Source organism: Trichosurus vulpecula, chromosome 2 (genome assembly GCF_011100635.1).
Source record: "Trichosurus vulpecula isolate mTriVul1 chromosome 2, mTriVul1.pri, whole genome shotgun sequence".
Taxonomy (NCBI): Eukaryota; Metazoa; Chordata; class Mammalia; order Diprotodontia; family Phalangeridae; genus Trichosurus; species Trichosurus vulpecula.
Genome location: NC_050574.1, coordinates 89,648,151 through 89,672,977, shown reverse-complemented (window position 1 = coordinate 89,672,977; position 24,827 = coordinate 89,648,151). Strand labels below are relative to the sequence as shown.

At 42.1% G+C, this 24,827-nt stretch overlaps 2 protein-coding genes across 4 annotated transcripts in view; both read right to left on the bottom strand.

Annotated features, from left to right (window-relative positions):
- The window catches only part of CCNA1 (cyclin A1), a 37,387-nt gene extending 29,303 nt beyond the window's left edge, over positions 1 to 8,084 (bottom strand). The window contains exons 1-2 of one of the 3 annotated variants that reach the window (XM_036746848.1): positions 7,783 to 8,019; positions 6,209 to 6,394 (exon numbers count right to left, since the gene is read on the bottom strand). In XM_036746848.1, coding sequence (XP_036602743.1) covers positions 6,209 to 6,373 — 165 coding nt within the window. In that variant the 5' untranslated portion in view covers positions 6,374 to 6,394; positions 7,783 to 8,019. Of the gene's footprint in view, positions 1 to 6,208 lie in introns of all 3 variants that reach the window. The other 2 variants (XM_036746846.1, XM_036746847.1) reach the window with 2 other exon arrangements.
- The window catches only part of LOC118836666 (butyrophilin subfamily 1 member A1-like), a 36,990-nt gene continuing 20,023 nt past the window's right edge, over positions 7,861 to 24,827 (bottom strand). Inside the window, exons 6-7 of the mRNA XM_036743895.1 lie at positions 9,895 to 9,949; positions 7,861 to 8,051 (exon numbers count right to left, since the gene is read on the bottom strand). Of these exons, the coding sequence (XP_036599790.1) occupies positions 7,861 to 8,051; positions 9,895 to 9,949 (246 nt within the window). The remainder of the gene's footprint in view (positions 8,052 to 9,894; positions 9,950 to 24,827) is intronic.

Sequence of the window (24,827 nt, the reverse complement as noted above, 5' to 3'; positions counted from 1 at the left end):
GCTAGGATTAAAACCAAGAATCACCTACCCAGCAAAACTGAGCATAATGCTCCAAGGCAAAATATGGATTTTCAATAAAATGGAGGACTTTCAAGCTTTCTCAGTGAAAAGACCAGAGCTAAATAGACAATTTGACTTTCAAACACAAGAATCAAGAGAAGCATGAAAAGGTAAACAAGAAAGAGAAATCATAAGGGACTTACTAAAGTTGAACTGTTTTGTTTACATTCCTACATGGAAAGATGATGTGTATAATTCATGAGACCTCAGCATTAGGGTAGCTGAAGGGAATAAATATATATACACATATATATATACACATACATATACATATATATACATATACATATATATACACACACACACATATACATGTATGTATATATATTATATATATATGGATGGATGGATGGATGGATAGATAGGACACAGGGTGACTTGAATATGAAGGGCTGATATCTAAAAAAATAAAATCAAATTAAGGGATGAGAGAGGAATATATTGAGAGAGGGAGAAAGGGAGAGATAGAATGGGGTAAATTATCTCACATAAAAGTGGCAAGAAAAAGCAGTTTATTGGAAGGGAAGAGGGGGCAGGTGAAAGGGAATGAGTGAATCGTCTTCTCATCGCATTTGACCTGAGGAGGGAATAACATACACACTCAATTGGGTATCTTACCCCACAGGAAAGGAGGAAGGAGATGAAAAAGGGGGGATGATAGAAGGGAGGGCAGATGGGGGAGGGGGTAATCAAAAGCAAACACTTTTGAAAAGGGACAGGGTCAAAGGGGAAAACTGAATAAAGTGGGATAGGAGAGGATGGAGCAAAATATACTTAATCTTTCACAACATGAGTATTGTGGAAGGGTTGTGCGTAATGATACACATGTGGCCTATGTTGAATTGCTTGTTGGTGGGGAGGGAAGAGGGGAGAGAATTTGGAACTCAAAGTTTTAAAAGCAGATGTTCAAAAAAAAGTTTTTGCATGCAACTAGGAAATAAGATATACAGGCAATGGGGCATAGAAATCTATCTTGCCCTTCAAGAAAAGTAAGGGAAAAGGGGATGGGGGGGGGGAGTGGGGTGACAGAAGGGAGGGCTGACTGGGGAACTGGGCAAACAGAATATATGCCATCTTGGAGTAGGGGGTAGGATAGAAATGGAGAGAAAATTTGTAATTCAAACTCTTGTGAAAATTAATGCTGAAAACTAAAAATATTAAATAAATAAGTAATAATTAAAAAAAGAAAACAAAAAAAGAAATGATGAGTAGGCCAACTTCAGAAGAACCTGGAATGACTTACGTGAACTGATGCTGAGTGAAGTGAGCAGAACCAAGGAATCATTGTACACAGTAACAGCCACATTGTACAATGATCAGCTATGATAGATTTAGTTCTTAGCAATACAATGACCCAAGACAATTCCAAAAGACTTATGATGGAAAAGGCTATCCATATCCAGAGAAAAAAGTATGGAGGATGAATCCAGATCCAAGATACATGTTCACTTTTCCTTGTTTCTTTTTTTTGTTTTCTTTCTTATTATTTTTCCATTTCTGTTTCCTCTTTCACAACATGAATAATGTGGACATATATTTAATGTGATTGCACAGGTATAATCTCTATCAAGTTGCTTGCCATCTTGGGGAGGGGAGAGAGAGAAGGGAGGGAGAAAAATTTGGAACTCGAAATCTTATGAAAAAATGAATGTCAAAAGCTATCTTTACATGTAATTGGAAAAAATAAAATACTATTTACCAAAAAAAAAAAAAAGAAATATGTACAAATTGCTAGTTGGACATGCCCACCTGGAGATATATATATATATATATATATATATATATATATATATATATATATATATATATATATATATATATATATATATATATATATATATGTGTGTGTGTGTGTGTGTATGTATGTATGTATATATATATATACACACACACATATACATATATACACACACATATATATACATACACATATACATGTGTGTGTGTGTGTGTGTGTGTGTGTGTGTGTGTGTGAGATGGGCATCTCAAACACAATATGCCCAACAGAGAAACATTCCACTACCACCCCCAACACCTCCAACCCATTTCCCCTCCCACAACTATCCCATTTCTATTGAGGATACAGTCACCTTTCCAATAATTCCAAGTCATCAGACTCTTCCTACTCCTTCAATCACCACATGAAATCAATTATTAAGTCTTATTTACCCTACCTCCACAACTTCTTTCCCATTCTTCTCTTTGCTCCAATCACAGTTCCTTCACTCCACTCTAGTTCAGGCCTTCCATTGATACTACTGTGGTAGCTTCCTAATTTGTCTCCCTCCAGTCTTTCACCTTTCTAATCCATCCACCACAGACCACCAAATTAATAATTCCTAAAATACATACCTAACCACATCACATACCCCTATTCAAAAATTTTCAATGGTTCCCTACTACCTCCAGGACAAAATACAAAATCCTCTTCCTGGATCCCACCTGCCATTCCAGTCTTACTGATGGAATCCTAATGAAGCTGCCCCCAGCCCCATTTATTCTAACTTCCTTATGGGCCTCAATGAACAGCAGGCATGTTCTGATTTAACCACATGATCTGGCTTTAACCACACCACAAGTCCCCAGACTCAATCACAGGCCTCAATGAACAATGAATAGCTAGCCACTGCCCCCAGATTCACTATAGCCACTGTCTCATCTAGCTACTATCCCCCCTTCCATGACTCAATATCCTAACTTCCCCACATATGCCTCATTGCCCCACTAGAACATCAGGCACATCCATAGGATGGAATCCTAGCCACTGCCATAGTGATTTCATTTTGGTCCTCTTCAAGAAGGAAGGAAAACAACCAACGATCCACTACCCCCAGATCCAATTGTCATGTTTCTCACAGAAGCAGCAGGTGTATCCATGCACTTAACCACAAATACATCCATTTAGTCTCAGACAGGATAATAGCCAGTCAATCAGAAAGCAGCACTACCACAATACCTGAGCAGGATGTGGACCCCAAAACAATAAAAGGGACATTCCCCAAGTAGGCACCTATGCAATAATAGCCAAAACTGTCCTTGAGGTGAACTTGTGACATAGAGAGGCTTATTATAATATCATTATCATATATTAAACCCCCCTTGGACTTTTCTGTATGCATTATGGGTAAGTGCATGCTCAGTTCCACCAAGGCTGGGACCCCTCCCCTATCACCTAATTCCTGAACAAACCCCTCCTGCCTTTTTAATATATATAATTTGTTGTGTGATCAGTATCGTTGCACTATAAAATTACCTCTCTTGTCTTACTGAAGTTGCCAGTTCTTCTTGGAACCCAGCCCACTTCCTGAGAAGCACCACTTCAATAAATGCCTTTGCTTAGATTAAAGATGATCTGAATCAGAATTCTTTTGAGATGACCCCCACAACACACTATGAAATTGCAACATTATTATGCTTTACAATATTCTAGTCAAACAAACTTACTCCCCTTTTCTCCTACACACAGTATTCTATTTCCCACCACTTATATACCTGTGCACAATTGCTCTCCCAAGTTTGTAAAGCATTCCATCCCTCCGTCCTAGCTTCCTTCAAAACACAGCTCAAGTACCACTTTTCACATAATGGGATTCCTGATCCATACTCCTTTCAGCTTCTGCTCAGGGATTAGCACCCTCATTCTTGGAATTTCAGGCGTTTTTGTCGTGTTTGACTCTTCTTGACCCTATTTGGGGCTTTCTTGGCAAAGTTACTAGAGTGGTTTACCATTTTCTTCTCTAGATCATGATATGAGAAACCTGGAATTAACTTTATATCTGATTAAATGCATAAATATATTTCCCACAGCAGTACCTCCAAAACTCAAGCTCCATGAAGACAGATTATTTTCTTTTTCTTTGTACTGTCATCACCTCCCAATTCTGTGAAAGGATTAGGAGCTGAAAGTTAGTTGATATGTATTGAATTGATGAAGAGAATGAATCCTCCGGTCATGGAGCAGAGGCATAGAAATGACAGAAGAAGAGTTGTTAGAGGTTCAGTGTGGCTGGGATATAAAAATCACTGGGGAGTAAATAAAACAAAATATTGTTTACTGAAAAGGGGGCAACGGTCTGACTGTGGGGAGCCTTAAATGCCAGGATAAGAAATTTGTATTTTATCTTATGGGGGAATGGGGAGCCAATCCTTTTGACCAAAGAATTAACATGGGCATCACAGCAATGCCTTAGGAATATTTTTGGAATGTATAGGTAATATATATCGTGTGCGTGTGTGCGCATGCGTAGTGGGGGGGGGGGGAGAATGAATTCCAGATTCATGACTTTGGGGTAAATTGCTATCCCTTTCTGAGCATCTTTTTTGACCTATGTAAAGGATATAATCCCTAACAGGGTTATGTGGTGTATGTGATCCTCAAAACACAGAGTTACTGTTCTTGTTCCTAAATTCAAGGTGCTGGAACTCCTGCTATCAATGTGGGGGCAGAACTCCTCAGGAGTCCTGTTCTCTGAATTTTTTCAGAAGGCACTATCCTGGGAGAAGAGGTACAGGGATGACATTAAGGAAGACAAAAAAGGGGAGGAGCCAGGACCACATTTTCCTAGGAATGCCTTTGCCTCCCCCACCCTTGGAATTTTTCTCTGGAGGCTTTGCTCTCTTCTCTCTCTACTTAAGATGGGAGGTAAGGTGCTGGGTTAGGAGGGAGAAGATGAAATGACTGAAGATCTCCCTTCTTACATTCTTGTACTGAGTCAAGAGACCAGGGGCTTCTGAGGGTCAAATTTCAACTCCAAAGTCACTCTGGCCTGTGCTGTAGCCTATATCAGCCCTCTGGTTCTACTGGATCTGAATTTGTTCCTTTTTCTTACACTAACAAAACAATCCTCCCTTGATCATAGAGATGCCACAGAATTTGACTATCTGTACTCCAAGAAGCCTTCCATTCTTTCTCCTTCCCTCAAGAGAGTCACTGCCCCAACCCACCCATTCCATCCACAAGTGTGATGTATTAAAGGAGAACTTCCACAGATCAAAGGCAAAACCAAAGATACTGAGGGTGGAGAGAGCTTCAAGATAAGTGGTATTCATATGGAGGTGCCAGCATAGAATAAAATGTAGTAGCATGAAAAGAACACTGGTCTAAAGTCTTGTCCAGTTTCCATCAGTACCTGTATAATAGTTCTTATTCTATAGCAATTAAGTTTATAAAGACCTTTTCTCACAAAAGCCCTGGGAGCACATTATCAGAGCATCACAAAGCAGTAGAACAGCAGCTTTTGTTCTGAAGTTTTCCAGATAAACTTTGGACCTTAAAGTTTGAATTAGTTGTATGCTACCCAGTAAAAACTAGTGAAAGCTAATTTTTTTTTAGCAACAATAACTAGTCTAGGAGCCATCTAGTTGGCAGAATGGATAGTGTTTGGCCTGGAGGTAGGAAGGGCTGAGTTTAAATCTGCCCTCACTTACTAGCTGTGTGAACCTCAGCAAGCCACTTAACTTCTGCCTCAGTTTTCTCAACTGTTGGGGATAGTAGTAGGACCTACCTGTTTGAAGGTTTAAATGAGATCTTAAGCTCTTTGGACAGTGCCTAGCATATAGTGGGTGCTGTACAAATTCTCATCAATCCTTCCATTCCCTTCTAGAAATTTGATGTTACTTCTGCCTGCAGTGTTAAGGTTTTAGTCTGTTCCTGTGATCTTCCAACTTTTTTTTTTTTGCCCAGACTTGCAATTCAGCAGTGGGAAGCTCCTAATAAACTGCCTCCACCAATGCATATATGCAACTAGGGAGTTAGCCCTTGTGTGGCAGATTCCGGATTTGAACTCCTGTCCACCTGTCACCAGGGTAGTTCTACATCTACATCTACATCACAATAACAACACTCTGCCCCTTCCGATTCCTCCCTTTCATAAAACCGTCCAGACTTTGTGCTGTGGCTTACAGAGTTCTGAGACTACATTAATCAAGAACTCTATCAAAGGGCATTATAGGTAATGGCAATGGAGGAGCTCTCAGTACTCCCACAGGGATATTTAAAAATGGAGGACTAAAGTTTAGCAACAGTACTAGTTAGTACTTCTCTTGAGGAAAAAAAAAAAAGCCAACAAAAGATTCAGTTGCCTCAACCAAAATGCTTGATAAACAAGGATGTTCAGAACGACGCTTCCCCCAGGGCTCTCGAAGTTACCTGGCCACACGTCCTCCTGTACTGCCCATTTTCGGTTAGCAGCCCTAGCACAGTTCTTTGTGGGGGGTCCAGGAAGGGCTGGGTTCTGGCAACCACCTGACAGATCTCCTGGCTTCGGGCTGTGGGGGCCAGGGGAATCCTGCCACTGGAGATGCTTCGACGCATTGCCTCAGTTTCCCCAGGCCGCTGTGAGCAGGGAGGGATAGTTAAATTAGATAATCCACCCCTCTCCATTCCCCTCCCCACTGCCCAACACGAAGGCATAGGCGCCCTTAGCAAGCCACGAGAGGCTTCCCTTCCTCCAGTAATGCAACTACTGAAGTAAGGGGAGGCAGCATTAAACACAGAAGGTGTTTTTGAATAGAGCACACCAGAATATGTCCCTTGCAGTCCTCAATGAGGGCTGGAAGAGAGCGGTTTAGAGAGAGATATGCACAAAGCACATCTTCCTCCCAGAAATCGTTTCACAACTCAAGGCTACTAAATGTTAATTTTATTTGAACGTTTGTCTAACCCTATAACTTGAGAGTACTGCCGCACGCTTTCCCTCCCCAACCCCAGGAGCCCTCTTCCACACTCCCGAACTCAAGGCAAACAATACATTACAACGTGACGGTCACGTCCCCTCCTCGGACACCGGAGTGGCACTGCTCTTCGGCCCTCCTCCCACTGACCAGACAAGCGATGCCCAAACCAGCTTGGAACCCGCAGCGCTCGCTGGTCCCGCCTGTATATATAGACCTTCCAATTAACGAGTGCGCTCCGGTATTGGGGCTGGAGCGGCTGCGGGTGGGGCCAGGGTAGTGGGGTGGGGGAGGGGAGGGAAGGAGCAAGGTGTGTTAATAGATTCCAGCTGCGGCGCTCAGCTCCGGCTCCTTGCAGAAGCTGCCTGAAGGGCTGAGCACTAATTACTTTCAAGCCACCCGCGTCTGTTGAATCGGACCAATCGAAGGCGCGACCGGCCCTCGAGGTAGCTGCTTCCATGCCAACCGAAGCGGGCGTGCTGGGAGCCAGAGGAGCATCGCCATGGAGACCCCAGCCGACACGCTCCCGGCTGACCCAGGGCTACCCTCGGGCGTTCTGGCTCGGGAAGCGGCGCTAACCGGCAGCGGGCGGCGGGCGGCGGCGGCCTGTTCCCCGCGCTGTCCAAGCCCGGTGCCCGGTGCCTCCCCGGGGACAGGCGTCCCCCCCAGAACCGGCAAGCCGCAGGCTTGGCGGGCCGCCCAGTCTCCCCCTTGTCCCGTGTGGTCGCGCTGCGATGGAAGAGCGCTCCCCCTTAGACCCCGGCCCTAAGGCTTTCTGGAGCTTTGGAAGGGGCAGGCTCTGTGATGAGCCCGTTCCCCGCAACAGCTGCGAATTCCCTCCAACGTATTTCCCGCAGCCTGCTCCCGAGGCCCGAGAAGCCGAGAACTTTGTCTTGGAAGAGCGACGCGAGGCCGTGGGGCCGGGGCCAGCCCCGATGGGGAAGGCCCGAGACGCACCCAAACAGCCCGGTTTAGCCAGTTAAACTCAAGCACCTTCCCAGCCCCGCTCCTATTCTGTTTTCCTCACCCGCCCCCCCGGGACCCACACACCTATCCATCCTCTTAGGGAGGCAGCAGTTTAGCCAGAGGCCTCTCGGTCCACGTCAGTGTCATGCATTCAAAGTGATTTCATTTCAGGTCTTGGACACAGCGTCCGGCGCCTAAACGCTCCGGCTCCATGCCAGTGCTGGTCCTTGGGGGATGAGGAGGTCTAAAGTTTGGGGGGTGCACGAGGCCTTCCTCACGACGCATCCTGGCCCTCACAGCGCAAAGGGGCGCCTGGAACTCAACTATAGGGTCTCCAGGAACAGGAAGGAACGCTGGAGACAGGAACGAGGCCTGGAACTCTCCGTGACCCCCCGGGGGGGGGGGGGTCAGAGGGAGGAAGGGACCGGACAGTGGTCCACATCTGGAACGCTCCAAGTACACAAGTCTTATTAGTCCAGATTAAGTTCTGCTCGCGGACTGGCAAGCCTTCAAGGTGAGAAGCAGCTGTAAAAATAATAATAATTAGTAATAAAAGTAGTAAGTAATAATAGCCAGCATTTATACACCGTTCTACATGTGTTGTCTCATTTGATCTTTACAACCCTTGGAGACAGGTGCTGTTATTTTAACTATTCTCCCTACTTAGATAAGGAAACTGAGGCTGAGAGATGTTACTGAGACTTGCCCAGGTTCACACAGCTAGGAAATGTTTGTGTCAAGAATCGTGACACCAGGGTTAGCTGTCTGTCCACTAGGCCATCCAGATATTCATTTCCTCATTAATTTTTGAGAAATAGGCCTGCAAAATCTTGGAGACTTTTAGTTCTTTCTAGTCTCTCCCAAAACAGAAATATCTGTCCAGATTGATTGGCAGGGTATCTGTCTTTCTAAGGAATGTGCTTTCTCTTTTTCAATTTTTTCTTTTTTTATTCAGCTTAATGACTGTCATTTCAGCTTAACCTAGCTGTGTGGTGCCTTGTTTTTTAGTTGAGATTTTAAAAAATATCTCTTTGGGAATCTTCTAAAGATATCATTCTTCTCTGATGAACTTCGATTGTTTTTATATGAAACAATGCAATACTACAGCTTATGCAAAAGATAATGGGCTCCAAAGCATTTTTACGTGAGTCACTGTTGTCTGAAGGAGGAAGAATTAGAAGGGATCTATCCTGGACTGTATGCTGAGCATTGTGGTTTACAGACACACATTTGGAAAGGAATGTGAATTCAGACTATACTTTTCCCCCTCCTCAATTTTAAATGATAAACTAATTTTAAAATAATAAAAATTTATTCTGCTATTTAAAAGAAAATCACCTTTTAAAATCCTGGACTGAGATCAGTATCCAAGCTTCAGTCAAAATAGCAATCATTAACGGAAACAGTTGGAGAGAGCATCGGTTACTTTTTAGTTGTAGCAACAGACACCGAGTGGGACTTTAATGATTTGCTATTGCTAGGTTTCTGTGCCTAGGAGTCTCCCTCTTCTACTGTGTGGAGAGCTGCTCTAGGGCATCAACCACCCCATGAAATTGTTGTGATTTCTAGGGACGCTGAGTGCCCCCAGCAGGAACTTCTGGGCAAGCAATTTTCCTTGTGAACTTCCCCCAGAGACTGAAAACTATTCCTTAAAGGGATTATGATGGTTTTCCAGGATAGGAAATCTGACTCAGAAAATTTTAAACATACCCATCTGTTTCCTTACAAATGGTTCAGAGCCTTTGATTTGCCCAGGTAAATGTAATGTATCACCACATCACTTTGTTTTTAAGTATCAAAATAAAAGAGGAAGACTATTATAGAGCTCTGCAGCTCTGACATAAACCTCATGCTGTAAGCTCTTCCCTTAAGAGCCCAAGTTGAGAACAGGACACAACCTACAACAAGCATTCCTATAGAAGCAGCAATTTGGACTGGGTATTCGTTGAATAAGAATCATTAAATCATTCAACATTTATTAAGGATGGACTCCATGCTGGAAGGAGTTCAGAGAAATAACCCAGTCCAATGTTTCCTTTTTTTAAGCTTGTAAAAATATTTGTAAACTTGACATAATACCCATAATGGAAATTCATTCACTATCACCGCCATCCCTCCCCACATTTTACCCCTTAGCCAGTACTAATCCACTATTATCTGTCCATCCATAGCCCAAAATCCCAACTTTTCACATACATGTGCCCGAGATACACTCACAACAGCCATTTTCCCTGCTCACACCTCCAGCATCCTGATTAAAAATTGACAAAAGGAAATGAGAACACAAGGCAAAAATCAATCAACTGACAAGCATTTATGAAGCACCTACTTCGTGCCAGGCACTGGGCCAAGCACTAGCAAAACAAAAATGAAAGGGTCCTTGCTCTCAAAGAGTTTACATTCTATTGGAAGACACACAGGTACACAAATAAGCAGATACAAATTAAATGCAACCTAAGTTTATTTTGGAGGAGGGCACTAGAAGCTGGGGATGTGAAGGCCTCCTGAAGGTATGACTTGAACAGTTTTTAAAGAAACAAGGGATTCTGTAAACCAAAGTATCTTCAGATTATGCCAATATCCTGGAAAAGTAGTTGGAACCAGTGGTTAATCTAACTCCTACCCACACTCAAACCAGACCATATTGAAACCATAGCCAACAAATCAGAGAATCATATTTCTAAAGATTTTTGTATGTCTTCATTTTTTCTTTAATAATTCAAGCTAACTTAATAAACCAATGACCAAGCCAAATGTAAAGATCAGCATGGCATTGAAAGTATTGCTGCAGGTTACTTTTAAGTGTTCCACTAAGCAATACAGAATGCTGTTGGTTCTAATTATAGGACTACTGCAATGACATTTAATATTTAGATCAGGGCCGTCCAAAATACGGCCCTCAGTGCGATTTTATGCAGCCCACCTGTGGGTTTTAATTTTCACGACTGAAAAAATAAAATAATAATTTGCATGGACTGCATATTAGATTTTTTAATTTCATCACTAATAATCTTATTGATGTTAATTTTCTTTCATATTTTTAAGCAATATTATGTACAGAATATATTGTACAGAATTTTCAATAGATCTGTGGAATGTGTTCCATCTGTACGATGCAGACTAGTCAGTATGCACCTACCTTTATACTGTTGTGTTGTCGCTTTGTTGTTTTGTGTTTGCTTTTGTGCTTCCCGCCTTCTCCTGTTGTATTGATGACATGGTTCTCCCACTTTCTATTAGTATACTGTATTTTTTATTCTGGGTGTGACCCTCGAATAATTATTTTATTTTAATGAGATCCTAAGATAACCTAAGGTTGGACAGCCCTGATTTAGATTGTTTCCTTATTGTGGTTTCCCACAATTTTAATAGTTCTTGTAGCTGGTTACATCTTAAACTAGAAAATGATTACATTGAAAGAATAGGATGAACTAGACACATATGAGCACAATTCAGCCTCATAGAACCTATGCTGAAGTTCATTGTAGTCAGCCTATGGTCACCTCTACTTCAGTTTGTTCTTCACTATGTCTTGTGAATTTAGATATTTATAAGAACAAATAAAAATATTGAAACTAGCACATTTAAAGAATGGTCTGTTTCATTTTCCGCTGTGCTGACCATTGCATTACACATAGCAATCTGGAGATCTGGAAAATCATAGAGATCTGGAAAAGATCTCAGCAGCCATGTAGTCCATCCCCCTCATTGTACAGGTAAGGGAGCTGGGGCCCAGAGAGGTCGAGGGATTTGCCCAATATCACACAGGCGGTAAATAGCAAAACCCAGAATTTGAACATAGGTCTGACTTCAAATACAATGCTCTATGAACACACTCTCTCATATATCTATTTATTTTAAAAGTATGCTATAAGAGGGAGCTAGGTGGCACAGTGGAAAGAGTACTAGCCCTGGACTCAGGAGGATGCAATTTCAAATCTAGCCTCAGATACTTACTTAGCTGTGTGACCCTGGGCAAGTCAATTAACCCTGATTGCCTCAAAAAAAGTGGGCCATGTTTTTATTAACTACCTAGCTTTAATATTCCTAGTCCATTTTCCCCCAGAATACTCTCCTGCCTATTGACCAATGCTTGATGCCCATCCCAGTGCATAAATTACTCAACTCAGAGAGAGGAAGATCTAAGCTTGAATCCAGTTTCAGACAGTTACTAGCTGTTTGACTCTGAGTAAGTCAATTGACTACTCTCCGCCTCAGTTTCCCCCTTGGTAAAATTGGGATAATTATAGCACCTACCTCACAGGGTTGTTTTGAGGGTCAACAAAGATAAAATACATAAAGTTCTTCAAAAACCTCCAAGCACTATATAAACACTGGCTATTATTATTAATGCCTAAAGTCACATTAATAATATTTTTATAAGTAAAAAGTAAATTTTTAATGGCTGGCATATATGATAAATATCTTAGCTTTAAGTACCTTAATTTTGGCACCTCCTGGCTATTTAGTTCTCCTTTTTTAAATTTAATTTTTAATTTATGGAATAAAACAAGCATTTCCATAACATAGTGCCATAAAAAAGATGGGAAACCTTGGAATTTGAACAGGCAGAATTCTGAACACAGAATAAACCTGTTTGCTGAAAGGAGCCAATAAGGAGTCTGCAGTGAGCCAAAGTCTGGCTTACTCCCAAACACCCTTGCTGGTGTTCATTGGTTGACTTTGCTGAGCCATGTCCCTTCAAACTGATCTAAACTGGCCTTGTGGTCAATTGTTCCTGCAAAACATCCTGCTTCTATGTCCATTGGTTCCTCAGAAAGACTGATCTTTTTTCCAACCCTCTCCTTGAACCTTCCCTTTGTGGTTCTCAAACATAAATGTCCCCTGCCTCTCCTGGGCTGTGGGTTCCTTAGTATTTTATATTGGGGTTCCTCAGCACTAGTGTCTGATTTTCCTTTCAATAAAACTTTTCTGCTTTTAATTCAGCTTGCCAATATAATAAAAATGACAGTTCTACCTAAATTTGGTAGCTATATCAAGCTACCAAAAATCATTTAATAGGGCTAAAAATAATAACAAAATTCATCTGGAAAAACAAAAAATCAAGGATGTCAAGGGAATCAATTTTTTAAAATGTGAAGAAAGGTGGTCTAGCCATACCATACCTCAAACTGTATTCTAAAGCAGTAATTATCAAAACAATCTGGTAGTGGCTATGAAATAGAGTGGTGGATCAGTGAAATAAATTAGAAAATGTCAACTGGGTGAAGCCCACCCCTCAAAATGCAGAGGAGTTCAAGCTGAATTAGTGTCCAGAATTCTGCCTGTTCAAATGACTTATAGAAAACAGATATATTAATCTCAGGAAAACTTCCACAGTACACATTATATTATAGTAAATGACCATAATAATCTAGTATATGATAAACCTAAAGATCCAAGCTTTTGGAAGAAAAGCTCATTATTTGACAAACACTTCTGGGAAAACTGGAAAAGAGTATGACAGAAACTAGGTATAGACCAATATCTCACACCATATAACAGGATAAGATCAAAATGAGTACATGATTTATACATAATGGGTGATACTATAAGCAAATTAGGAGAGCATGGAATAGTTTGTTTGTCAGATCTATGGATAAGGAATGAATTTAGGACCAGAGAATATATAGAGGGCATTACAAAGTGTAAAATAGATAATTTTGATTCTATAATATTAAAAAGCATTTGTACAAACAAAACCAATGCAATCAAAATTAAAAGTAAAGCAGAAAACTGTGGGGAAATTTTTGTTGATAAAGGCCTCATTTCTCATATATATAGAGAACTGAGTCAAATTTTTAAAAATACAAGTCATTCCCCAATTGATAAAAGATCAAAGGATATGAATAGGCAGTTTTCAGACAAAGAAATCAAAGCTATCTATAGTCATATCAAAAATGCTGTAAATCATGATCAATTAGAAAAATACAAATTAAGACAAATCTGAGACACCACTTCACACCTATCGGGTTGGCTAATATGACAAAAAAAGGAAAACATTGGATGTTGGAGGGGATATGGGAAAACTGCAACACTAATGCACTGTTGGTAGAGTTGTGAAATGATCCAACCATTCTGAAGAGCAATTTGGAATTATACACAAAGGGTTATAAAACTGTGCATACCCTTTGATCCAGCAATACCATTGCTTGGTCTAGATCCCAAAGACATTTTTTAAAAAGGGAAAAAGGACCTATTTACAAAAAAATAATTTATAGCAGCTGTTTGTGGTGGCTAAAATTTGGGAACCAAAGGATGCATATCAGTTGGAGAATGACTAAATAAGCTGTGGTATATGTTGTAATGGAATATTATTGTGCTGTAAGAAATGACAAGCAGTAGGATTTAAAAAAAAAAACCTGGCGAGACATGTTGTGGAGATTAAAAAGTTCAAGAGACATAATTTATGGCTAATTTAATCATTTTATTAATAATGCCAACATTTTAATAAAAATATGTTCATTTGGTCATCTCTCTTAGACCAAAGACATAGCATTATAGACCTGACCATAGCAGCCAGGCTCGCAGCTTATATGCCCATTGGAAGAGGAGTGTTCCCGAGGGTGGCAATCAACTCTGACTGGTTAACAATTAATGAGAGAATGAATATTACAATGAGGGGCTGAACTTATTCAAATGAACTTTGATTATGTCATTTACTTCTAAGTTACCCCCAGCCTTGGGCAATCTATTCAAAGAATTTATCCCCACCCTTATCTGAATAGAGCACAATGGCTTCCACACCTGGGTGGGTTCTGATAGAGGAGAAGGTTAGCTTACCCTTCAGAGACTAAGGTCTTGAAATGAGGATAAAATAAAAAGGGGGAAAGCTGAATCTCCCCAAATCATTGGTTATTAATGATTATTTCTCTCAATATGAACTGATGCAAAGTGAAGTGAACAGAACCAGGAGAACATTCTAGGTAGTAACAGCAGGACTGCATGATGAAGAACTGTGAATGACTCAGCTGTTCTCAGCAACACAGTGATCCAAGACAACCCTAAAAGACTAATGATGGATCTGCCTCCAGAGTTGTTTGAATGCAGACTGAAGCATGCTATTTTTTCACTTTCTTTCTTTCACTTTTTTTCTATTATTGGAGCCTTCTTGAACAAAATCATCTCTATCCTGATGATCCTCAGGTCTATTTATCCAGCCTTAACCTTTGTCCTAACCTCCAATCTGGCATCTCTCACTACCTATTGAACACCCAGAAGCAGATGTCCATAGACATCTCAAAATCAACTGTCTAAAACTGAAAACTCCCCCCAAATCCTCCATTCCTTCTAACTTCCCCATTACTGCTGAGAACCTCTCCTTCTATCCTGTCAGTGTTCCAAGCTGACACCCTAAGTGTCATCCTCAGCTCCTCATTCTTCCTTACCCTCCTGTATCCAAACTGTTTCCAAGGCTATGGATTTTACTTTTCATCACCTCTTTCCTATTAACCCTGGTCTCTTCAGACAATGGCCTCCATTCTAAGGCAGGTCTTTACCACCTCATTCCTGGACTATGGCTCAAGCCTGCTGCTTGGTCTGACTGCCACCAGTGTCTCTGCACTCCAGTCCAAACTTTGACTCAGCTGTCTAAGTGATTTCCCTAAAGCATAAGTATAATCATGTTACCTATCCCCCCCTCCACCTAAATTCCTGTGGATCCCTATCTGCTTCAGGATGAAATAGAAAATTCTCCGTTTGGGGTTCAAAGCTCTTAGTAATCTACCTGCCCACACAACTTTCCAGTCTTACTCCTTAAATCCCACACATCCTCTGACCCAGTGACACTGGCTTCCTTGTTTTTTCTCCCACAAGACCCTCTATTTCCAGAATCTAGGCATTTGTCCCAGCTGTCTCCCATGCCTGGAATGCCCTCCCTCTTCATCTGAGCCTCCTGGCTTCTCTTACTTCTTCAAGTTCCCGTTAAAATCCAACTTTCTACAAGAAGCCTTTCCTAATTTTTTTTTATTCCAGTGCCTATCTTTGGCTATTATTTCCTATTTGCCATCTCTATAGCTTGTTTGTATATAATTTGTATGTTGTCTTCCCCATTAGATTTTGAGCTTGGGGAAGGCAGGAACTGTCTTTGCCTTTCTTTGTATCCTTAGCACTTAGCACACTGCCTAGCACAACAAATGGTTGTTGACTAACTGACATTATGTACCAAGTAGGTATTTCTCTAGTCTGTGGCTAACTTGAAATGTCAGTAGGTAATAAAATGAGAGGGCCACAATGGGAGGGACCAGAGTGACCCTACATAAGCTGGATTGTCAAGGAAGTATGGGAATAAGGAACACCAAAATACAGAAAGAGATTCAGGCTTCCACTTTGTTTTCTAGTTCATAGCAAACCCAAAATAACCAGGCAGGTACTGATGACAAATCAGGGATACTGAAGTGAAGAAGAGCAGGGTGATAATCTAAGCATGATTCTCTCTTCCCTCATCAACCTAGAAAGAAATCAGTGGTGATGATGAGGGCTATACTGGTGAATGTTTAACAATTGGCTCACCAGGGGTAAATAGTGTATATAGGATCCACTTTTAAGGTGAATGTGCACTATTAATATTTTTCCATCACTCTCTTAAGATTAGACAACCAACAAAACGATAAATCAAGCTCTGAGTTGTAGCATTTGCCTATTTCTGAGGTGTAAATGCCCACGCTGAAAATTTTGAGCAGCTGCTCTTTGGTGAACTGATATGAGCCAACTTCAGCACAGCCCTGGACTGCTGCCTCAGAGGGTGGGTAATCACACACTGAAGAGCATAGGAACTGTGGCCCCATTCATACTTATTCAACCTTATCTCCTTCTCCTTATACAGTCCTCACAGTTCAGGCTGGTCACCTGATAAATCATTTTCAGGTCCTTCAAAGTTCTAGGCTGCCCATGTCCCTCAGCACTTCTACGCCTAAAGGGCGAGCCCACTGTCACCAGAGACCTTGGATGTACAAAGGAATCCCTCCCTCCATCCCACACCCCCAAATTTGGGGAGGAAATGATTTTCTAACAACTATTCCTACCAAACTGTTTTAGTAAATGTCATTTTAAAAAAAAGATTAGCATTTTGCTGTTTGGTTTATAATGAGAAAACATATTTGATAAGGATTTGTTAAGCTGCACTGCTACAAAACCCAACCCTTCGGGGTTACCCCTAGAACCCAGAAGGGAGCGGAAATCAGCTGCCCTTCAGAGACTCAGAAAAGGTGGTGTAGTGGGTAGAGTGTTGGGTATATAGTCAGGAAGAACTGAGTTCAGATCCTGCCTCTGACACCTATTAGCTGTGTGATCTAAGACAAGTCCTTTTTCTTTGCCTCGGTTTCCTCATCTATGAAATAAAGACGGCTTTAAGGTTTTGTTTTTGTTTTTGTTTTACCAGCCCTATATCTATGATCCTAGGATTCTCTAAAGTTCAAGGCAAAGTTGGAGGAGTGAGCCCAGAGTGGGTATTTACATGAATGACGTTGTTCCTTTGGAAGGAGACTGGTTTGAAGTGACAAAACCTGTAATCAGCCCTTCTTTCCCCATTTAGAACCTGTGTGGCCCCAGGACAAGTCCCTGCCCCTATCTGAACCTGTACATTCATCTCTCAGGCTATCAGAATAACCTATGTGCCTCGCTTTTGGGGTAGTTGGGAGGCTCACTACAGAGGATGGTTCTTTGTCAGCGGTCAAGTCCTAGGAGAAAAATCAGCTACTATTGTTTTGCTCACTTCCCATGCAGGTCAGCATTTTGGCAGCAGAGGGCTCTATAGCACAACTTCTAAAATTAGGATTAAGTTAAACAGTGAAAAACAACCCAGAACAAACATTGAAGGTAGGGTAAACACCCTGATGGATGAATTCTTTGCTCTTTTCCCATCAGGATCTTAGAATTTCAGAAGGTCCCCTGGAAGATCATCTAGTACGATCCCTGCCAGAAGAATGAAATCCCCTAGCATCTGTATTAGGAGGGCAGAGTTTATAATCTCAAATAGGATCATAAACATGTCTGAAACGTTCGGAATCGCCGGATATAAGAAACTCTCAAAGTAGAAGGCAGAAGAATCAAAACATTTATTTAGGCTCCACAGTAACCAACCCATGAACCAGCAACCCCATTTTGATATATTGATCAAAAGCTTCCAGGCCCAATAAGTACGCCTTGAAAGAGTAACCAGGAGGCTACAGAGAAGCATGATTGCGTAAAGCAAAATCATGTTTCCCCCTCTATGGTAATAAGATTACCCACTGGCCTGAAGTCTTTGTTCAGCTTTCTCCCGTAGGTCAGCTCTGCTACTGGCAGCTCCTGCTTCAGCTGTGGCTGTGGCTGTAACTGTCGCTGTAACTGTCGCTGTAACTGTCGCTGTAACTGTCTCTGGCTCCAACCGGAAAAGGAAAAGAAGATCTTCCAGCTGTCCTCTCCCCTCTTATAGAGTTTTTGACATCATCAAGCACCGCCTGAACGACCAGGGCCGATTGGTTCTTGACTTGGCCCCTCCCCCTAGCATAGCCGTTAATACCTCCCCTCAGCCAGCCCCATGACTCATCACACAGGAAGTTGTCTGCTTCCCTGGAATGCTCCTTGGGCCTCCTGCCCCGGAAGAGCAAGCCACAGTGTCCAGAGGCTCAATGAGGTAAGCTGAGTCATTCAAAGAAAACAAAGGCCATTCTGGCTACACTCCACCCCTTGTTATAGGATACATAATCTAATCAGCCATGTATCCTAGAACATACATTGTGATCCAATTACAAAGGAAACTAAAACATATCATTCATTATAAAGCAAAACATATCATTTGGTGACATTCCTAAATATTGGTTTACGATTCAAATGTGATCCACCCCTAGGTCCCAGCAAGATAATCTCTTCAATCAATCATCCCCAAAATAATTATTAATAATTCAAATGTCCACCCCTAAATCCTTGTATCCATTACATAGGATCAATAATATCATAACAATAAAACAACACAGCAAGGATAACACAAAATAAGTAAACAGAACACTATCATCATTTCCACCCCCCTTGAACGATTGGGGCTCAAAATCTTGGGGTGAGGGGTGAAGGTCTCATTTTCCATAGCTTCTTCATGCTGAAATTGGATGTAGAGATGGCCCTGCCCCCAAAGAGTCCCATTCCAGAGGTCATTTCTTTAACGAGCTGGCAGGAATTCCAAGAATGCTACATGCTTAGGCAGTCACCGGAAAGTGCAGGGTGCTTAAGCCTGAAGGAAACAAAACTAGCAACAAGGTTAGCCAAAACAAAGGACAAAAAGAATAGACAAGTATGGACTATAATTCTTCAAATAAAATCATCTCAAGTTTGGTTGAGATTTCAGTTATGCAAAGATCCAACATCAGAGCCAAACTCAGGTGGGAAATGTTTCTTTTCAAAAGGAACATAATGAGGAAGCCAAGAGGATCCCACCCTAGATAGAGACTAAGATTGTCCTCCCAGCCTTTCCCCAAATGTACAAGTTTTCATCCGTTAATCACACAAGGTCACCTTCAGTCTGAGTGGCTTGTGGGCTTGCAGGAGCAGTTCTTATTTCCCTATTTCTCGTGTTATCAAGTCCTCTATACATTCTGTATAATTCATTGGTTGGAATTCCATCTATCATTTCAAAACCTACCCCTGCTCTCAATAAAGCAGTAAACATTTCTTTCCTTGTTACTCTCCTTTGGCGCCAAGTTTGCTGGTTATTCACCCTTCTCTCTCGAGGAGATCTATCCCCTCCCCAGTCACCTAAGTCATGTAACTGTAAAATCTTATTTATCACTGTTGTAAGACGGCTCCCTACTTCTCCAAGTAATAAATTCAAAATTAGTTGTTTATAAGCAGGGGGAGCTGTCCTAATTATTAAATTCCTATGAGGCAGTCCCATTGGATCATTGTAATATTTGTCTGCAGTTCCTATCATAATGGCAGTCTTCATTACCTCCTCCTTTAGTCTCATGATACAATCTCTAAGTGAATACCAGGGTCTGTGCTCAGTGGGCCACATAGAATCAGTAGCATATCTCTTATTGCATCCCACAGCGGCTAATGCCAACAGAGTAGTCCTGCTATCACCATCTCCTTGCTGATGATGTTCCCTAAAAGCTTGTTGAACTAGAGGATCATGGCTGATACCTATGAATCTCATGCAGTCTGTCCTATCTACTGATATTCCACTGGCCCCTTGATCACTGAGTCTTACCATCCAAGATATCAATGGTTCTCCTATTCTTTGGCTGAATCTACTCAAAATATCTGTGACCTCTTGCGGTGAGAAATCTTCCTGAATTTCCCTTGTAACTGAATCTTCACCTCGGGTTTCTGTCTTCCTCCTTTGTATGGGTCGAGCCCTTGTCTGATCATTTAACCATCTCCTATTCTCTGTGTGAGGCACATCCTGAACCCCAGTAGTGTTTTGTGCCTCAGCCCCTAACATTGTCTCATTCTCTCCCCACTCACTTCCTCTGCCACCATGGCTAGGACGAAGCAGGCAGTCAGGCTCTTTCTGGGCTGGGTTGAAATGCACTCTGGGCTTTTTTGGTCTCCTGTTGCTCTTAGCCACATTAATAGAAAAGTTCTCATTTGAGTCAGTTTGGTCTCCTGCTATCTGAGATTCCCCTTCTTCCTGTGGGGTAGGAGTACCCCCATGTCTTTCACTTAATCTCAATCTTTCGTATACTAGCCGGTAGGCTGATAACACTATCCAGCTTTGCCTAGATAGTGATGCCCCTGACTGAATCCCAACTTCTCGTAAACACTTTTCCAAATCCCTAGGATCTCCTCTCCGTAGCCTTGGTTCCCAGTTTTCACAGGGTCCAGCTTTTTTAGCCAATTCTTTTGCTAGGGAGGAATAAAATGGATCCTCCCATCCTGGGATATTCATCTCTTCCTCTGGAATTGTTCTGCTTCTAAATAGAGATCTTATACCTAGCGATCCCATCCTCGTCGCCAAATGTATTAGGAGGGCAGAGTTTATAATCTCAAATAGGATCATAAACATGTCTGAAACGTTCGGAATCGCCGGATATAAGAAACTCTCAAAGTAGAAGGCAGAAGAATCAAAACATTTATTTAGGCTCCACAGTAACCAACCCATGAACCAGCAACCCCATTTTGATATATTGATCAAAAGCTTCCAGGCCCAATAAGTACGCCTTGAAAGAGTAACCAGGAGGCTACAGAGAAGCATGATTGCGTAAAGCAAAATCATGTTTCCCCCTCTATGGTAATAAGATTACCCACTGGCCTGAAGTCTTTGTTCAGCTTTCTCCCGTAGGTCAGCTCTGCTACTGGCAGCTCCTGCTTCAGCTGTGGCTGTGGCTGTAACTGTCGCTGTAACTGTCGCTGTAACTGTCGCTGTAACTGTCTCTGGCTCCAACCGGAAAAGGAAAAGAAGATCTTCCAGCTGTCCTCTCCCCTCTTATAGAGTTTTTGACATCATCAAGCACCGCCTGAACGACCAGGGCCGATTGGTTCTTGACTTGGCCCCTCCCCCTAGCATAGCCGTTAATACCTCCCCTCAGCCAGCCCCATGACTCATCACACAGGAAGTTGTCTGCTTCCCTGGAATGCTCCTTGGGCCTCCTGCCCCGGAAGAGCAAGCCACAGTGTCCAGAGGCTCAATGAGGTAAGCTGAGTCATTCAAAGAAAACAAAGGCCATTCTGGCTACACTCCACCCCTTGTTATAGGATACATAATCTAATCAGCCATGTATCCTAGAACATACATTGTGATCCAATTACAAAGGAAACTAAAACATATCATTCATTATAAAGCAAAACATATCATTTGGTGACATTCCTAAATATTGGTTTACGATTCAAATGTGATCCACCCCTAGGTCCCAGCAAGATAATCTCTTCAATCAATCATCCCCAAAATAATTATTAATAATTCAAATGTCCACCCCTAAATCCTTGTATCCATTACATAGGATCAATAATATCATAACAATAAAACAACACAGCAAGGATAACACAAAATAAGTAAACAGAACACTATCATCATTTCCACCCCCCTTGAACGATTGGGGCTCAAAATCTTGGGGTGAGGGGTGAAGGTCTCATTTTCCATAGCTTCTTCATGCTGAAATTGGATGTAGAGATGGCCCTGCCCCCAAAGAGTCCCATTCCAGAGGTCATTTCTTTAACGAGCTGGCAGGAATTCCAAGAATGCTACATGCTTAGGCAGTCACCGGAAAGTGCAGGGTGCTTAAGCCTGAAGGAAACAAAACTAGCAACAAGGTTAGCCAAAACAAAGGACAAAAAGAATAGACAAGTATGGACTATAATTCTTCAAATAAAATCATCTCAAGTTTGGTTGAGATTTCAGTTATGCAAAGATCCAACATCAGAGCCAAACTCAGGTGGGAAATGTTTCTTTTCAAAAGGAACATAATGAGGAAGCCAAGAGGATCCCACCCTAGATAGAGACTAAGATTGTCCTCCCAGCCTTTCCCCAAATGTACAAGTTTTCATCCGTTAATCACACAAGGTCACCTTCAGTCTGAGTGGCTTGTGGGCTTGCAGGAGCAGTTCTTATTTCCCTATTTCTCGTGTTATCAAGTCCTCTATACATTCTGTATAATTCATTGGTTGGAATTCCATCTATCATTTCAAAACCTACCCCTGCTCTCAATAAAGCAGTAAACATTTCTTTCCTTGTTACTCTCCTTTGGCGCCAAGTTTGCTGGTTATTCACCCTTCTCTCTCGAGGAGATCTATCCCCTCCCCAGTCACCTAAGTCATGTAACTGTAAAATCTTATTTATCACTGTTGTAAGACGGCTCCCTACTTCTCCAAGTAATAAATTCAAAATTAGTTGTTTATAAGCAGGGGGAGCTGTCCTAATTATTAAATTCCTATGAGGCAGTCCCATTGGATCATTGTAATATTTGTCTGCAGTTCCTATCATAATGGCAGTCTTCATTACCTCCTCCTTTAGTCTCATGATACAATCTCTAAGTGAATACCAGGGTCTGTGCTCAGTGGGCCACATAGAATCAGTAGCATATCTCTTATTGCATCCCACAGCGGCTAATGCCAACAGAGTAGTCCTGCTATCACCATCTCCTTGCTGATGATGTTCCCTAAAAGCTTGTTGAACTAGAGGATCATGGCTGATACCTATGAATCTCATGCAGTCTGTCCTATCTACTGATATTCCACTGGCCCCTTGATCACTGAGTCTTACCATCCAAGATATCAATGGTTCTCCTATTCTTTGGCTGAATCTACTCAAAATATCTGTGACCTCTTGCGGTGAGAAATCTTCCTGAATTTCCCTTGTAACTGAATCTTCACCTCGGGTTTCTGTCTTCCTCCTTTGTATGGGTCGAGCCCTTGTCTGATCATTTAACCATCTCCTATTCTCTGTGTGAGGCACATCCTGAACCCCAGTAGTGTTTTGTGCCTCAGCCCCTAACATTGTCTCATTCTCTCCCCACTCACTTCCTCTGCCACCATGGCTAGGACGAAGCAGGCAGTCAGGCTCTTTCTGGGCTGGGTTGAAATGCACTCTGGGCTTTTTTGGTCTCCTGTTGCTCTTAGCCACATTAATAGAAAAGTTCTCATTTGAGTCAGTTTGGTCTCCTGCTATCTGAGATTCCCCTTCTTCCTGTGGGGTAGGAGTACCCCCATGTCTTTCACTTAATCTCAATCTTTCGTATACTAGCCGGTAGGCTGATAACACTATCCAGCTTTGCCTAGATAGTGATGCCCCTGACTGAATCCCAACTTCTCGTAAACACTTTTCCAAATCCCTAGGATCTCCTCTCCGTAGCCTTGGTTCCCAGTTTTCACAGGGTCCAGCTTTTTTAGCCAATTCTTTTGCTAGGGAGGAATAAAATGGATCCTCCCATCCTGGGATATTCATCTCTTCCTCTGGAATTGTTCTGCTTCTAAATAGAGATCTTATACCTAGCGATCCCATCCTCGTCGCCAAATGTATTAGGAGGGCAGAGTTTATAATCTCAAATAGGATCATAAACATGTCTGAAACGTTCGGAATCGCCGGATATAAGAAACTCTCAAAGTAGAAGGCAGAAGAATCAAAACATTTATTTAGGCTCCACAGTAACCAACCCATGAACCAGCAACCCCATTTTGATATATTGATCAAAAGCTTCCAGGCCCAATAAGTACGCCTTGAAAGAGTAACCAGGAGGCTACAGAGAAGCATGATTGCGTAAAGCAAAATCATGTTTCCCCCTCTATGGTAATAAGATTACCCACTGGCCTGAAGTCTTTGTTCAGCTTTCTCCCGTAGGTCAGCTCTGCTACTGGCAGCTCCTGCTTCAGCTGTGGCTGTGGCTGTAACTGTCGCTGTAACTGTCGCTGTAACTGTCGCTGTAACTGTCTCTGGCTCCAACCGGAAAAGGAAAAGAAGATCTTCCAGCTGTCCTCTCCCCTCTTATAGAGTTTTTGACATCATCAAGCACCGCCTGAACGACCAGGGCCGATTGGTTCTTGACTTGGCCCCTCCCCCTAGCATAGCCGTTAATACCTCCCCTCAGCCAGCCCCATGACTCATCACACAGGAAGTTGTCTGCTTCCCTGGAATGCTCCTTGGGCCTCCTGCCCCGGAAGAGCAAGCCACAGTGTCCAGAGGCTCAATGAGGTAAGCTGAGTCATTCAAAGAAAACAAAGGCCATTCTGGCTACAGCATCCAGCTTCTCCTTGAAGACCAACAGTGCTGAGGAGCTCACTCCCTCCAAAGGTAACGCATTCACCCTAGAGGCAGCTCTGCTTGTTAAGTTTTGATTGTGAAACTTATGCCAACTTCACAGCAATCCCATCACTGGGGACACTCCAGAGAAATGGGTATTCAGCTTTGACTTTGGTAAGCTGGCCTTCATTTACCAGCCTTGTTTCACTCGGGGCTGCTTCTTGGATGTGATAACAGCCAAGTTTTTTCAAAACAAGATCTGTTCATCTTTCACATCTTCTAGATTTAGTATTGTCCATAATTGTGTGCACATTCCGTGTGCCAATGGTGAGTGGAATCCTCTTTGCAGAAGTTTTTGTACATTTTTTGGTGTTTCACCCACAGGTTGGGATAATTAAGAAGGACAGGGTTACTGTTACTATATACAACATTCTCTTGGTTCTGCTCATTTCACTCTTCATTATTTCATGCAAATCTACCTTTA